The sequence below is a fragment of the Peromyscus leucopus genome, chromosome 12 (assembly GCF_004664715.2).
Source record: "Peromyscus leucopus breed LL Stock chromosome 12, UCI_PerLeu_2.1, whole genome shotgun sequence".
Classification (NCBI taxonomy): Eukaryota; Metazoa; Chordata; class Mammalia; order Rodentia; family Cricetidae; genus Peromyscus; species Peromyscus leucopus.
This window is the reverse complement of record NC_051073.1, coordinates 38500667-38518058: the sequence shown is the minus strand read 5'-3', so window position 1 is coordinate 38518058 and position 17392 is coordinate 38500667. Positions and strand designations below refer to the sequence as shown.

Genomic DNA, 17392 nt, shown 5'->3' with positions numbered 1-17392 from the left:
CCATCCTCTGCCCTACTTTCCCTTCTACTCCGATTTAATTCTTCCTGTTTCAGATTATGAAAAAAACCTTACAATCTCCTTGATCTATAGAATTTGTATTGTGAAAATGGCCATCCTACCAAAAGGAATATCCATAGTCAACACAGTTCCCATGAAACTGCAATGCATCAACATCAAAACTGCAATGCAATTCTTCACAGAAATTGAAAAATAATCTTGAATTTCATACAGAATTACAAAATACCCAGGCTATCACAAAAAAAATGAAAAAGAAAGATTAAAAAAAACCTGCAGGAGGTATCACCATCCAAGTTTTCAAGTTATACACAAAGCTACAATAAGAATTCATTATATTTGCAGATAAAACAGACCCATTGATCAATGGACTAGAATTTAGGACTCTCACATAAACTCACACTTCAAAAGTCATCTGAAATTTTACAAAGCAACTAAAAATCCTCATTGGAGAAAAGACAGAATCAGCAAATGTGGCTGGTCAAACTTGATAGCTATGTGTAGAAAAATGAAATTAGATTCTTATCTCTCACTCCACATAAAACTCAACCTCAAATGGATCAAGGAATTCAGCAGAAGATCTGACAACCTGAATATGATAGTGGAACAAGTAGGGTATACACTTGATCTCATTGGTATAGGAAGGGTTTCTCAAGAGAACTCTGATAGAGCAAGCATTCAAACCAGCAATTAATAAATGAGACCTTAAGAAATTAAAAAGCTTCTGTATAGCCAAGGACATCATCACTTCATCATTAGTGAAGGGGCAGCCTACAAATGGGAAAATGTCTTTACCAGCTGTACATCTGACAAAAGGCCATTATCTAGATATACAAAGAACTAACCAAATCTAATCATCAAGAAAATGAACAAGACAAAAATGGGGCATGAATCTAAACAGAGAGCTCTCAATCAGATGAGAATGCAATCAGATGAGAAACACTTCAAAATATTTAACATCTTCAACCAACAAGGAAATACAAATGAAAACAACTTTGAGACTTCGTCTTCTCACAGTAAGAAAGGCTAAGGTCCCTAGCAAATAACCTAGTTGTCATCATAGAGCCTTTGTCCAGTGACAGATGGAGGCAGATACAGAGATCCACAGCCAGGCACCAGGCTGAGTTCTGGGAATCCAATTGATGAGAGAAAGGAGAGATACTACAGGCGAGGGACATTGAGGTCATGATGGGAGGATGTGCAAAGATGATGGACCACACTAGTGGAAACCCATGAACTGTGGACTGGTGGCTGTGGAGCCCCCATGGGACTGGGCTAGGCCCTCTGGACACGGAAGGTGGTTGTTTGGCTCAAACTGTTTGTGGAGCACCCAGGCAAGGGGATCGGGATCTGTCCCTGGTGCATGGACAGGCTTCTGGGAATCCAGTGTCTGTGGTACGACTCCTTGTACAGCTTAGGTGCAGTGGGAAGGGCCTTGGACCTGCCTAGGCTCAGTGAGCTGGGCTATGCTGACTCCCCATGGGAGACCTCGATTTGGGGGATGTGGGGATGGCGGGGTGGCTTGGGAAAGAGGCCTGGGGGAGGGAGGAGGGAGGGAGGTCTGTGGATAGCATGAGGAGTGAGTAGAAAATTTCTTAATAAAGAAAAATAAAATAAAATAAAAAAATAAAATCAACTATCACATTATATTACTATGATGTAGTAAAACTAACACCTAAGGTGACAGAAAATAGTAAAACTGATGTTATGTAACTGAAACTATTTCTTCAGATACAAAAATCTTTAAACTTTAAATGACATCTTGTTCACATTAGTCAGGAAAAGAAAATACATATTCAACATGTGAACAAAAGATGAGATTAGATTAGCCTTAGAAAAGGAAACATAGGAAATTAAGTGCTCTAGAGGCAAGAGTTGGAAACGGTGATGATTGGAAATGGTGCTGTGGATATCGCTCTGTATAAATAAAACACTGATTGGCCATAGCCAGACAGGAAGTATAGGCAGGACTAACAGAGAGGAGAATTGAGGGAACAGGAAGGCAGAGGGGGAGACTGCCTGGAGCCGCTGCCAGCACAAGGAAGATGTAAGGTACCAGTAAGCCACGAGCCACGTGGCAAAGTATAGATTAATAGAAATGGGCTGAATATAAGAGTAAGAGCTAGACAATGATAGGCCTGAGCTAATGGCCAAACAGTTTAAATAATATAAGTGTCTGTATGTTTATTTTATAAATGGGCTAAGGGACTGCCGGGACATGGCAGGACCCAGAGAGAAAACTCCAGCTACAAAATTGTAAGTAGGAAATGCCTCTTGAACTAACGTGACGATATGTGTCTGCACAGAAGCTCACTTTTGCACAGATGCTGCACACATGCAATGTACACAATAATCCCCAGAGCTCACTAGCAGTTGTGTGTATGTATACACTTGTGTTTGCTGCACATGCACCCAATAAAAATCAATGGCACGATGAAAGGGCATGAAAAATGACAATGTGAATAAATCACAGAAATGTCAAATACAAGTTCAAAAGAATATATACTTAGTTTTAATTACATATAAAAATATTTATGGATTAAAGGATTTCCTGGAAAGGTATAAACCAATGAAACTGACTCCATAAGGTACCAGAAGCCTAAAAGCTCAAAGGCTACATTATAAGTTGAGAATTTGCTTAGGTTATACTAAAGAAGTATTGGAAGTCATACTGGTAGCCATTTGCAGATGGCATAGCATCTTCTAGAAGGTACTACTGCTGTGTGGAGAAGTTGAAGCAGTGTGGTGCAGTCCCCTTCCTGCTGTAGTACAGAGGGTAAAGACTGTGGGTATGTGTGCACATATGCCATCTTGTGCATGATTATCCATGCTGCGGCCACAGGAGAAATGACTCACTCCGAGGTGCTGAGGGTTGCTACTCAGGCAAGTGGGTTGGGAAGAAGTTAGACTATTATATTTTTGTTTGTCTTTTATGATCTCTCTGAATAATTTTTAACCATGCTCTTGTCATTTTAAAATGGAAAAATAGACAAAACATTTTTACAGAAAAAAAAGATAGGCTAAGATCAAAACCACACAAGATGACAAATGTGAGTATGGATGTGGGGAAGGGGACACTTATTCACTACTGGTGAGTGTGCAAACCAGTGTGTCCACATGGAAGTTAGTGTGAAGGCTCTCTAAAAAGCTTTAAAGTCAGTATGCAACATGATCTAGCTAGAATCTTCTTGGTCATACCCAAAGGACTCTACATCCCATTATAAGGATACCTGATCACCCATAGGCATTGTGGAACTCTTCCTACAACAGTTTCAAGAATGTTACTGAATAATAAAATCCAGTGAAAGGAATTAATTATTTTCATAACTTTCTTGGTGCTTCTGATATCCACTAAACTTTTAGAACCACTGTCTGAAAGGGTCAGAGGAAGGAAAGATCTCTCAAGGGGCACTTAAGACACATGAACATATATATGCTCAACATTTTCTCACAGCCAGATCTCAGACTGAAGAATACTTTCACAGTCAAAACTTTGAGTTTCTCCTAAGTACTAGCCTAAGATAATTTATCAGAAATTTCTTTAAAATATTTTATAAAATATTGTAAAAGTATGTGTATATATTATGTATACTATTTATATAATACAAACATTATGTATATGGAGATTGATGAGAGATATGGATTCTTTTAAATCACCAAGTGAGGAAATAATGTATCCTTATAATATAGTGTATGTCAACTATTATTAGTATATTCATATGGTAGTTTTAAAACATAAATTATTTTTTATACACCTGAGGAGTAGTGTGGTATGATACCCTCTTTTACGTGATAATTTGTCCTTTACTATATCCTTTACATTTGAATTAATATCCATTATATAATGTGTAATGGGGGAAAAAACTGCATTATGGAAGAGGAAGTAGACTCAAATTTCATATCTTATCAGTCTACTCTTTATTAATATTAATGGCAGGATAAAGCAATAGATAATTTAAAATAAATCAACATAAGAGAACATAACAGCAACAAAATATGCAATAACATGGGGTGTCTAGGAAGAAAGGGTAATAAACATTGTACCGATAAACTTTCATTGTTTCTGGAGCTTCTGGTGTGTCCCCTCAGGGGAACTTCGGAGGACACAATGACCTTCAAGCATACTGGGATGTGGATCTCTGGAATTATACAATATAGTAATGTCTGCTTTAAATACTTACATGTTGTGAGCAGATCCTTTGATCCTTGCAATTGCTTCTCTATCATATTTAGTCACAGTCTATCAATAATCCAAGCTAATGAAACTGTCAGTTTAATTGTATGATATCTATGTCTACCAAGAAAAAACAGTGGCAACAACAGTTTGAGTTTGTATGCACCAACAATTCTAAGCAAAGTAATATATTTGGGCTCATTCTTTACATTTGTTTGTTTGTTCATGTAGTGCGTGTGTGTGTGTGTGTGTGTGTGTGTGTGTGTGTGTGTGTGTGTGTGCCTGCGTGTGTGTATGTGTGTGTGCATGCCACAGAGCATCTGTGGAGGCCAGAAGACAACCTATGAGAGTCAATTTTCTCTTTCTTCCATGTGAATTCTGGGGTAATTTAATCCAAGTCCCACGTCTTAAGGCTTGGCAACAAGCTTTACAAGCAGAGTCATTTCACCAACCGTGGGCTGAGTTTTCATTAAAAAGAATGAGTGACATAATCATTGCATTTTGTGTATTTGTTATACCAATTCACTTCATCTTCACAAACATTTATGTAAGCTCTTACATATGTAAGCTACTGTGATGGAAACAACAAAAGTCACAGAGCAGTAGGAATTTAGATTGCAATCTATAAGCCAAAGCTACATGTCATATAAGGTCAAGTTTGACCCAAGAAGCGTTAAGTTATTAAATTCTTCTAATGAGTGAAATTTCCTGTCCTAGTTGAGGTTATGTGAAAGCCTCATAGGAAAGCAGTCATGTGGTCACAGTTTTGTCAGACTTTGGGGAAAAAAAGATAGTGTTTCAATAGTAAACTAAGATGGAGAAATAATGGCAGGGGTGGAATAATTTAGGGCAGGGGTTCTCTGTGGAGATGACTTCGTAGAAGACTTTTAAGTGAACACAAGTACATAAGACAGTAAGGTAGATCTAGAAGTCTCTCAGTGATGCATTTTGGACATAACTTTTTTTATTTGAAGAATTGTGAAAGAAGAAAGAGACTTAAGAGTTAGAGAAGGTTTCACTGGAAAGGACCTCAAATCATACAGGTGTGAGAAATGCATGGTAAAGAAAAAATATAAACATGCCCACATCAGCAGATAGAATAGATCTATACAAGCTATATGCAAAAATAAATACTATTAGCTATTAATAAGGTATGTGCATACAGTCTTGTAGTTATGAAAATAATTTAAAAAATATTAAAAGGGGTTTGATTTCATCAGTTTTGGTCATGAGTAATTACCCAGCAGCATCATTTGTGAAAGAAGAGAGCATCTTCAGACTGGAGGATGTAAAAACCACAATTTTACATCAATAGAGGTGTGATATTGGAGTGAATGCCTCTGCTAAACCAATAGAAATATGCAAGGTGGAACTGTAGATGGATACCTCAGGATGCATGAAGGCATACAATGTGTGAAGGCCAACAGGAAAATTCTATACACACACACACACACACACACACACACACACACACACACACACCCTGTGCACTTGCTTATGTGTTCTCATTTTCACATCTCCCCCACCCACACCCACCCCCAAATCTACTTTGTTCTACGGTATCATAATGTGTTACCATTAATTAATCATTGATAATATTCACTCAATGCTTCCCCTTTTCAAATAGATATTCCAATAATTGTGTGTTACGGAATGCTTTAGCTTAATAGTTTCATTTTACCTAAAGTAAATACAATTGACACTCCTCCCCCCCACCCTGCCCACCGCCTCCATTCTACACTCTTTGCTGCACATTTTTCTCAGCTTGTCCAGTCTACTGTTGGCTTTTGAACTATGTAAGGTATGTAAGGTCTCGAGATCAAGACCATCAGACAATATAAGGCAGCACTGGAGAAGGCCTTAGAAGGCACCTTAGACTGCAGAAACAGTAGCCTCTGTTCATTCATGCAAGCACTCTGAGCTCAGAGGACCACCTTGAAGTTGTTTCCACAAAGTCCTAAGTATCTCATTGTACTCTCTTTTCTGATGATTTCTCTTGTAGTTTTTAGGTCGAGTTTCTCTAAGAAGTGAAATAAAGATATGTTGAGGGCTAGCTATATACCGTAGATATGCTTGTATTCAGTGAAATAAAAACTTTTCCTCCAAACAGGTAATGTGATATTTCTCCAAACTACACAGTAATATTGCTATCAAGGAAATAGTATTCAATTATGCTTTGTAGAAATGATATTATTTTTAACAATTAATACACTTACATAGCCACACTGAAAAAAAAAAGCTTCAACATTGGGCTCATTTGTTTTTCTGATGTAGTTATTATCATATGTAATAACATTTGTTAGAAAGTATTCTCATGCTCTTGATACATGCATATATATATATATATATATATATATATATATATATATCTTTTAATAAGATTATAGGCACTTATACTTTTGTTAATTAAAGTTTTAGATGAATTACAGTAGTAAAAATCTTTGGACAGTGAACACACATTCACATTGAACCTTGACTGTTGTGTGATTATTTACTCAAACAGAACAGATGACTATAAGAAATCTAAACAAGTCTCTGTAATAATTTTGCCAATGAATCTATGACTTGCTTATTTCTGAAACTGTAAATAATTGGATTTAACACAGGAATTATGACAGTATAAAATAGAGAGTCTATCATATCTTTATCATCTACTTGTGGAGATGCAGGGTGCACATACATGAAGAGAAGAGGGCCATAGTATAAAGACACAGATAAGAGGTGGGCTCCACAGGTGGAGAATGCTTTCTTTATGCCTTTATCAGATTTCTTTTTTAAGATTGTAAATAGAATAATAGTGTAAGAGACAAGGATAGTTGAAATAGTGAAAACTTGAATTGAGCCAGAGAAAATAAAAACAATTAAATAATTAAGAGACGTGTCAGTACAGGAAATCTTTAACAGTGATATGATGTCACAATAAAAATGATGTATCATGTTGGAATTACAGAAGGTTAATCTCAATAAAAAACCTTCATGAATTAAAGCATGAATAATTCCACCTACAAAAGACAGGACTATCAGACATACACACAGACCATTAGTCATAACTACTGGATATAGTAAAGGTTTGCAAATGGCTACATAGCGATCATAGGCCATTGCTGCCAAGAGGAAACATTCTGTGGTTGCACTGATATTAAACAAAAAAAACTGTAGCATACATTCAGATAGAGAGATCAGCTTGCTCTTAGCGAAGATGTTAAGCAGCATCTTTGGAACCACTATGGAAGATATAGATGCATCTACGAAAGCTAAACTTCCAAGGAACAGGTACATGGGGATGTGAAGATGAGGGTCATTCCAAATGAGAGTGATCAAACCAACATTCCCCACAATGGTGATGAGATATATCACCAAGAAGACCAGGAAGAGAGGGATTTTCCACAATGGCTGGTGAATGAGTCCTGTGAGGACAAACTCCGTCAACAGTGTTGCATTCTCCTTCTCCATTTCCTCACGGGACGGTTCTGAAATGAAAGGCAGTGAATGTAAAAGAGTTGTCTGCTGGAATTTTTAAATTGAAAACTGGAGATGTGGACTTGAAGGGAAGGCAAACATTTATCAGAAGGCCCTTTAAGTTTTATTTACCATTATATGATAAACAAATTATTTAGATTAATATAACAAAATCAATTTAATTTTTAAAAGCATGAGTTGAATACTATGATAAGGGGTTTTAAAGACTTTAAAATATTTTTAATTATGTGTGTGTGTGTGTGTGTGTGTGTGTGAATGTAGGTATTGACAGGGGTCAGAAGGAAGTGTAATATCCCTTGGAGCTGGAGTTACAGGCATTCATATGCCTGTAAGCTGTACAAGATGAATTGAGCTCCAGTCTTCTAAAATAGCAATACTGCTCTTAACCTCTGGGCATTCTCTCAGGCATTGGTTGTCAAGGATGTTAAACAATTGGAACACACTGACCATTTTTAACTCACTCAAATTTCCCTATAGGGAATAGCATTAGAAAAATTTTAAAATATTTTTTTTAATTAAGTATGTGGTGATAGAGAAAATATGTTCCTGGGAAGGGAAACTAGTGGGAAATATTAGTTAGAAAACCATTGTTGTTGTTCTGAGTCTTCTAAACCACATCATATGTCTGAATTAGTTCAGGACATTGTGCAAAATTTGGAATTTATTTCCATAGAAAATGACACCATCATTCTAAAACGATGTTTAAAAGTCTGCATTCTAAAAATCTCCAGATGATACGAATGTTTGTGAGGTGATAGGACCTTGAGAATGGTGAAGTAGTGACAACATCAACTTTAAAAAAAGAGTAAATTAGAGTGTACCGTGACACATGGCACCTGTGTCATGGGCAGGCTTATCATGTGGTGACTGTACACGTGGTCATCTAAAACTGATAATGATGACGGGACTCAGTAGCAAAGCTGCGAGAAGTACATCTTCTGAGCATGCCCTTGACAAGTACATAGGAGGAGGAGTGAGCAGTGGTGAATATTGAAAACAATGTTGGGAGGAACGAACAGTGAGTTTATGTGTCACTTGGCATGGCAGAGTACACCAAGGGAAGGCAATGGAGGCAAAAGAATAAATGCAAGATGCTAATATTAGAGAAGTTATAGCAGAGGTAGAGCCCGTGTTTTGCTAAGCACCTGAGCCCTTTCCTGCCCACCGAGGCAGAGGCTGTCCACCACGGTAGAAGCCATGGCATTTGAAAATGGCTTTTACATTCTGACTGGGCCTAAATGTAAATTCACCCACCTAGACTTGGTTCAGAATAGGAAGGGGGGAGACACCCAGATACAAAGAGTAGTTTCAGCAGCAAAGACAGCACCACCCTGACCTCAGCCATGCAGTGCATCTGCCAATTTGACACACAGTGCACTAGGTCTAGCTACACTTACAGCCCCAGTGAGCTGCATGCTGGCTTCTGATTCTAGCTGTTTACTGACTATCTGGCTACTTGCTGTTATTGATCATTTTTCTTAATAATATTTAAATCCCCTTACATTTCCATTAGCTCCAAATTTCCAACTAATAATGCATTTTTTTCTTGGTCACCAAAAGCACAGTTAGCTCCATTGAGGATCAAAAGAGACAAGAAAAGTTGGAAAAAGGTGGCCCATTCTTGTAAGCCCTAATGCTTAAGAGTCTGAGGCAGGGGGATTCCTTCTTTGGTCACAGAGCAAGAACCTGTATCAAAATAAATAAAACAACAACAAAAATAAAGTTAAACTAGATAGATGAAAGCTGTGGTCCTTAAATGGGGACAGACACTAATAATGACAACATCAAACAAAATGTCAACAGTTAATTAAAACAGTGGTAGACAAGTGAAGGGAAGTGGAGGGCTGGAATTAAGAAACTCTTAGGAACTTCCCTGAGAACAGTTCCTCATATGTGACAGAGGGGGTGTCAGAGAATAAAAGGAACAAAGGGTAGCAGGATCCCCAAAGTGAAGCAGGATACTTTGGGGGTGGCTGAGAAATGTAGACAGTCCCCATATGTCTACCACTCCTAACCCAATGTATATTTTGCCTATAGAATGTTTAGACATGTTTTAAATAAAAGGGTAGATTTATCAAGGAGATAAGAGGAAAGTATCAAGAGAGCAAGAAGGACAGGGAAGGGATATGTGGGAGGGTAAAAAGAGAACAAGGGGGAGGAAGAGAAATAGCACAGGATGGACATGTCACAAACTAGGAGAGAGAGCAGCCAGAGGAAGACGGGAAAAGAAAGGGAGGCAGATGTCAGAGGCCCAGCAGAACACCTGATTCTCGCTGCTGTTCTTCCTTAGCCCGCCCTGAGTATTTTTTTTTATTTCTATGTTTCTGTAAGTCAAAATACAATTTCCTAGAGAATCTGTGTTCACATAAAGCATTGATTTTACAAGTTTCATGTTGACAATGTACATGCGGTCTCTGCCTGACATTTCTCTATATATTTTCATCTTTATTTTTGTTATGTCATTAATTACAATTAAATTTCTCTAGAAATATTTCTGATTTTATTTTCGTTTTTTTCCTTGCAAAGTAAAATTTAATATTCTATTCCATGCAATGCCAAATAAAAGAATTAGAAATTCTCAAATAAATTTGCATTTAAATCAAAAGTATGAGAAAGGGTAACAGCATTACAGAATGAAGTTCTCTACATATTTCCCATCCATTTATATGTGGGGTGTATATTTGTATAAAGCAAACACATACACAGATATATCAGTGTACAAAACTTCATGAAACATGTAATATATTTGTATATATATGTATGTATATCTATATAATATGTATGTATGTATGTATATGTGTACTGTTTTTTCTCTTTCTGTGTATGTATATATACTCTTCAAGTAAATTATTAGATGAAGATGAGAATATAGAGGAGTTAGAAAATGTTCCCAAATGAATAAAATAGTCACTTTTTTAAAACTGGAATTGCCATAATAGTTTGCTATGTAAGATCAACTTAATATTTTATCTCATCATAACTAAATGCTATAGTTGATAAAAATCTCAAATCATAAGAATTCAGGTTAAACTATTTTGCTTATTAATATTTAATCACAAAATAAAATAATCAATCATTTATTGAGTTTTTTCTACACTGATCTATAATCTAAAAGGGTAAATATAAAATTAGTATATATTTAACAGCATTTTTAGCTCTTCATGGAGGCATGAATATTACAGAAATCATTTCTCTCTTACCTACATCCTGGAAGATGCTTCAGAGACCTTGGCCAAGTTGGTCTTTCTGAAGCATAGAAAAACACAGTCCTACAGGAAGACATGGGAAGCAGTTCTTACCACAGTGGCTCATAGTGGAGTGTTCATTCTATAAACATAGAAAATGTTTATATAATTTTTCTTTTAACACATGAGTCAAGCAGATGTAACCCTCTGTGATTTTGCCAAAAGGAGGAGAAATGAAGAGCCAAAGTTCCCATGAGGAGCTCAAGCATTCCCCAGGGAGAAAGCACAGCTGCTATGCTGGGCACTGTGGACTGGACATGTGACGAGTCCAGATGATCCCACTGGGGCATTTCAGACATTTACACTATGAATATCTACTCATAGTGTCCAAATATAGCTTTGGATATAGAAACTTCATTGTATTCTACCATTTCTAATCCAAGTTGATATTTCTGACAGGTTAGGCAAACTTTTATTTAAAAAAAATTTTAAGGTTTACATACAATGTTTCATCATTATGTCCTCATATGAAGATGTTATTTTACTTTATTCATATTCATTCTCTTGCCCACTGCCCTCAGAATTCCTCTTCTTTCTTCCACCTGGTATTCCTTCTTCTAGTTCCTCTCCTCTTTAGTCTTCCTGTGACATGTGCTCCATTTCCCTTATTTCCCACCTTGCCTTAGATCTCTTCTTCCTTTATAATAACCCCTATTTACTTTCATGACATACAAAGACACATAAACAAACATACACACATCTATATATATAAATTTAAATTTAAGTTCTATATATAAGAGGTAAATACAATATTTTTCTTTCTGATCTGGCTTATTTCACTTGATATAATGATTTTGAGTTCTACACATTTTTATTCAAATATCACTGTTTTATTTTTTGTGACTAAAAACATTTCACTGTGTATAAATGTCACATATTTGTTTGTTGATGAGCACCTAGGTTGGATTAATTTTCTGGCTATTGTGAAAAGTGTAGCAACAAACAAACATGTACAAGTATCTCTGTGGCACAGTGCTTCAGATTCCTTAGTGTGTATTCCCAACCACAGTATAGGTGAATCACAGTTTTTCTGTTTGAAGAATGCCCGTGTATATTTCTACAGTGACTTCACAGGTTTGCCTTCCCACCAGCAGTGATTACGCTTTCCTTGTTCTGTATGTCTTCATGAGCTTTGTTGGTCATTTGATTTCTTGGTGATAACTGTTATAGCTACAGTGAGATGGGGGTCTCACCGTAGTGTTAGCTAAGAATGGTAAGTATTTACTGCCTGTTTGTACTTCTTTTTTGGAAGACTAGCTGTGTAGATCATGTGTTGACTGGATGATATGGTTTTATGGTAATTAATTATGGGGAAACCTTATGGATATAATATCTTGCTCTGAAAACTTCTGTTATATGGTTGTTTGAGGTAACCAAAATATGACTTGAGGAGAGCCAACATCTCTAAATTACTTCAAGTTCAAGCCAAAGCATAGCTGTTCTTCTCACACAAACTACAGTTTAAACTACAGACATGTCAACCTCCCTTAATCTAAGCTGTAATCAGGAATCCTGGGAGTAAAGAAGGAGAAAGGAAAACTAGCACAGGACCTCGGGAGAAGGTGGACTCCATCCGTGGTTCCCTAGCATCAGAGTCTAGCCTCTGAATTTCCTGAGCTCCTATCTTCAGTAATTGTAGGTGGGCTCAGGGGTGTTCCTCACAGTAGAGTAACACTTTTGGACAGTTGCTCACAAGCCTTTCATTAACAAAAGACCAAAGTTATGAAAGACCCATGAGCACTGGAGAAACCAAAAAAAAAAAAAAAAAAAAAAAATTGAAATGTGGATTGTCTGCAGAGAGAGGAGCAGAGAGGAGGCATGTGTGGCCGAGGAGGTAGCACATGCATATTTGAGATTACACATGAGTTAGAGGCATGGTCAGAGACAACTGACTCTCCAAACTCAAAGGAAGGCTCTAGAGGATGTTTTAACACAGCAGGATCATGTTCATCTTTTCCTTTTGACCAATTAACCTGAGAACTTGTCTATTAGCACTCATTCTTGGGACTGGAGGGATGATTTAGTGGTGACGAGCACTTCCTACTGCTCTAGAGTACTTGAGTTCAGGTCAGTCCCCTCCATCCACAGGGTGGCTCCCAATTGCCTATATCTAGTTCCCGAGGCCCTCTTTTGGCCTCTGTGGCTATCAGGCATGTATGTGGTGAACAGTCATACATGCAGGCAACTCATACACATCCCAGTAAAAATCAACGCTCATTGAGAACAAGTACTTAACTTTTCTGTCACTTAGAATTGATATCTGGATAATGGAATGCATCCTCACATCATAACAGCATTGTTTTTAGTCTAGTTTTGTTTTTGCTGTCATTGTTTTCTTACTCTACTGACAAGAAAGGGGGAAATCAAAGGGTATTAGTTGGTTTTGGATGACTCAATAAATTGCCTGATATTTTTATAATTTTACTAGTGATAAAAAAAAATATTGAGTTAAAAATAGAATATATGAAGAGGGGAGTCACTGTGAAGACTGCAGAAGAATCATATAACAAACTGATAGAGGCAGGTAGTTCTTAACCAAACCAAAATGTTACTGTTCCCTTAAATTTTGCATAATTATCTCCTAATTTTCTTTATTAATAACTTTCAACTATAAAAGTTCTATACCATTACTTCTGGTAGAAATGATCTTTCCAAATATATCCATTTAATAAATGAACTCTTGGATCTTGTTGAAAATTAATTTGCATATACCTGGTGACTAATTATGTCTACCATGTGTTTCATGTATTTGTGCTGTTGTTTGACATACTTATACATATTTCATTAATTTTCTCTTCAAGTGTTTGTCAATTTTGTACTGGGGCCACTAAAGTTTCTTGATATAATAAGTTTATAAAACCTCTGAAATTGTTGGCAATGCCCTGATTAAATACTTTCACTTAATAGTTGCCTTGGTCATAGTGTCTCTTCATAGAAATAGAACAGTGATTAAGACAAAGGGTTTAAGGGAAATATTTGAGTAGAAAGGGTGGAATTGGGGTGTGAGATAGGAGAGCAGGGTAAAGAAGAGAATATAGGAAAGCATAAGTAACAAAGGCCTGTTGAAAAAGTCATATGGGAAACCTACTACTATAGAAAGCTTCTTAAAATGTACGTACCCCCAAAAAATGTACATGCACACATATTAAGAGAGGCTTAATGTAGTCTAAATATAATAGCATAAAAATATCCCAGTTAGACAATTCATGATAGCAAATCAAAACCCCAGTACCAGGACTTTTAACATCTTAATTGTATAGTTGAATATACACAATGTTAAAGATATCCCAAAAGTCTAAACCATATTTAAAAAGGCAGATGAAGAGGTATTCCTTTAACCATGACACAAAGAGAAAGATCACATGCATGTGCTGGATGGGTGGGTCTGTCCTAGGGCTAGCACTCAAATGATCCCATCATAAACTCTAGATGCAAGACATAAAACTAAAGTATTTACTATTTGGTCTAATATGTTTCTGCCTTGCTTTGTTCTGACCTTTCCTTACTACAGGAATGGGAATGTTTACTCTATACCATTCGATTGTATACTAAAAGTACATAACTTTGTGTGTGTGTGTGTGTGTGTGTGTGTGTGTGTGTGTGTGTGTGATTTACAGAAGTTCATAGTTAAAAAATTGTATTCGAGTTTGAACTTTTAAACAATGCTTGGGATTGTTAATGAGTAAGGAAACATCTGAAGTTGGAATACTGAGTTTTGCATTGTGAGATTGTGAGCCTATGGGGGTCAGGGGTGGAATGTGGTGATTTATAAGTTCTGTGCTTGAGTGTGGGCACACAGATTGACAAAGGGTGGGGTTATGATTTTTAACTATAATTGTTAACAGAATTTAGAATCATCTAAGATAAGCCTATGGGTGTGTTTTGATTGTATTTCCAGAGCGTTTTTAATTAAGGTCAGGAAATTTGTCTTTAATGTTGTTTTAGTTAGGTTGCCATTGCTATGATAAAACACCATAAGCAAAAGCAGGAGGTGGTGAAAAGGTTTTATATAAATTTACAAATAATGATCCATCACTGAGGTAAGTGAGGACAGGATCCTGGCAGCAGGAGTTTAACAGAGGCCATGGATGAATGCTTCTTACTGGTTTAATCTCCTGATTTGCTTAGTTTTCTTTCTTGTTTAAACCAGGATGACCTGCCCAGTGGTGGCACCACCCACAACAGGCTGGGCACTCCCACAGGAACAGACAACTAAGAAAATGTCCCACAAGCTTGCTTATAGGTCAAAATGATAGGGGCATTTTCTCAACTAAGGTTCCCTCTTCTCAGATGATTATCTATGTAAAGTTGAAAAAAATTCTAAACAACTCAAATACGAATCTCTCTATGGACTTGGGTCTTTGATTGAATAAAAAAGAAAAGGAGCTGGGTGGTGGCGGCACACACCTTTAATCCCAGCACTCGGGAGGCCGAGACAGGTAGATCTCTGTGAGTTCGAGGCCAGGCTGGTCTATAAAGTGAGTTCCAGGAAAGGCACAAAGCTACACAGAGAAACTCTGTCTCGAAACACCCCCCGCCAAAAAGAAAAAAAAAAAGAAAAAAAAAAAAAAAGGAAAGTGGAAACTCATCATTCATCTCTCTCTCTTCTTTGCTGTGAACACTATGTGAAGAGCTGTCTCATTTTCCTGTCACCATGCCTTCCCTACCACAACAGACCACACCTTCACACTGTGAGCCAAAACAATTCTGTCAAACTGCTTGTGTTGGGTGTTGTGTTACAATCACTGAACTGTGACTAATACAAGCATCTCTACATATTTTCCAAATACTGAGATTCTATGAGAAGCTGGTTTAAAGGTGATGGAGTAATTGCCACAGTTGAAGAAATGAGAAGGAAGCTTGGGATTCAGGCTGTGACAGGGATATAGCTGAATTCTTTCTACCAGACTTACAGGGGGATTTGGGAGCAAAAGTCAGGGCAGGAAGTTTTAACAACGTCACTTAGCCACAAAAGAAACAGAAGTGAAGCTGTGATGAAAGAAATTTTAGCAACTGAAGAAATTAGGGCCATTAGAGACCCAACTTAACTGCATTAATTTAATAGAAAAGCGAATCTCAAAAACTGGACAGACTACAGCCACCAAAACACCCAGGTATAAAGGTGCTATTGGCGGTCCAACTCTAGAGCAGTTGTTTTCAGGGTCTTGTTCTATTTTTCAAGAAACTGATATAAAAGCTCTCACATACTTTAAAGTAGAAAGGAAAGTTTCTTTGAAGTAAAGCAATAGAGAAGATCAGAATTTACTGCTTTGTGTGTTCTGGGGATATCTGCTCTGGCAACAAGAACCTTAGCCCATTGGGCCATCCTACTGACCAAACAATTTGTTTATTATTGTATTACAGCAAGGAAATCCATGACAATTAGATGCATTTAGCAGAAGTCAAAGATAGACAGAGGAGAATAAAGATTTAGGGTGGGACAAGGGTAGGATTAGATATGCTCCAATTGGAGACTATTGCCTTTTAAAAGTATAAACAAACTTAAAGTGAGACACTCAATATGATTGGTTAGGCATGCATACTTAGCACACTCTGATCATAGGTTGGAAAGAAGAACAGAACTCAGTAAGCTGATAGTTATTAGTTAAGGCTTTAGTGACTTTGAGTGGTTGTTAGAGAAGTTGTTGTATAGTTTACAAAGTTATTACTAATGAGAGCAAGGCAGCTTGTTGTCCGTCTACCTTAAAAAGAGGTTGAATCATTGGTTGTTTATTATAGATTGCAAATGGCTTTGTTAGGCAAGATACTGCAAGTCGTAAGAGATTTATTCCATATAGTGTAATATCCTAACTAGAATAACAGACTCTGCTTTGAAATGTTGAAATTCTCACTATCTATGAGATTTGAGATGGTTATTTCACTTGTACATGTTTTAGTTTCCCATATAAAAGTGAAATACAACTCACTTTATAGGAAAACAATATTTAAGTAAATTAGTACAATCATGTCCTTGAAATAGAACAAAGTCAAAGGAACAGTACATTAAGTGCAAACTTCATATCCAATATTTATCTCATTATCTTATATCTTTAAATGACAAAATTTAATAAGCTAAAATTGATATTTGATCAAAAATAGAAATTTAAGTTGTGTAGCACTTTTAAGATATAGAGTCCATTGGAATTATGCCAGGGGAAGTAGAGTTGGATCGTATAATTGATTTATATCTGGCACTCTGGGGCACCTAGACATTGGTTTCCCTAGTAGCTGAACCTGTTTGCACTCCCAAGAACAGTGAATAAGTTTTTTTTTTTTTATTTACCCACATCCATGCTACAATTAGTTGCCATATGTTGTTTTGATTTCTTTTGTTTTGAACTTTGGCATTTGACTAGGGTAAACAGTAACTCAAAGTAGTATTAATTTGCATTTTCGTGATTACTGAGTATGCTGAACATTTATTTCTCAACCATTTGTATTTCCTCTTTTTTTGAGAAATTTCTTTTTCGTTTTATGC

General features: G+C 36.8%; 1 protein-coding gene across 1 annotated transcript; it reads right to left on the bottom strand.

Moving 5' to 3' along the window:
• Positions 1–6691: 6691 nt before the first annotated feature.
• Positions 6692–7653, bottom strand: LOC114687577 (olfactory receptor 187). The gene has a single exon (XM_028862181.1). It carries the CDS (start codon positions 7640–7642, stop codon positions 6713–6715), a length of 930 nt encoding a protein of 309 aa, XP_028718014.1. The 5' UTR covers positions 7643–7653; the 3' UTR covers positions 6692–6712.
• Positions 7654–17392: the final 9739 nt, after the last annotated feature.

What these genes read in the sequence shown, in the direction of transcription:
- LOC114687577 (XM_028862181.1), bottom strand. Translation starts at nt 7,642, where the DNA reads ATGGAGAAGGAGAATGCAACACTGTTGACGGAGTTTGTCCTCACAGGA.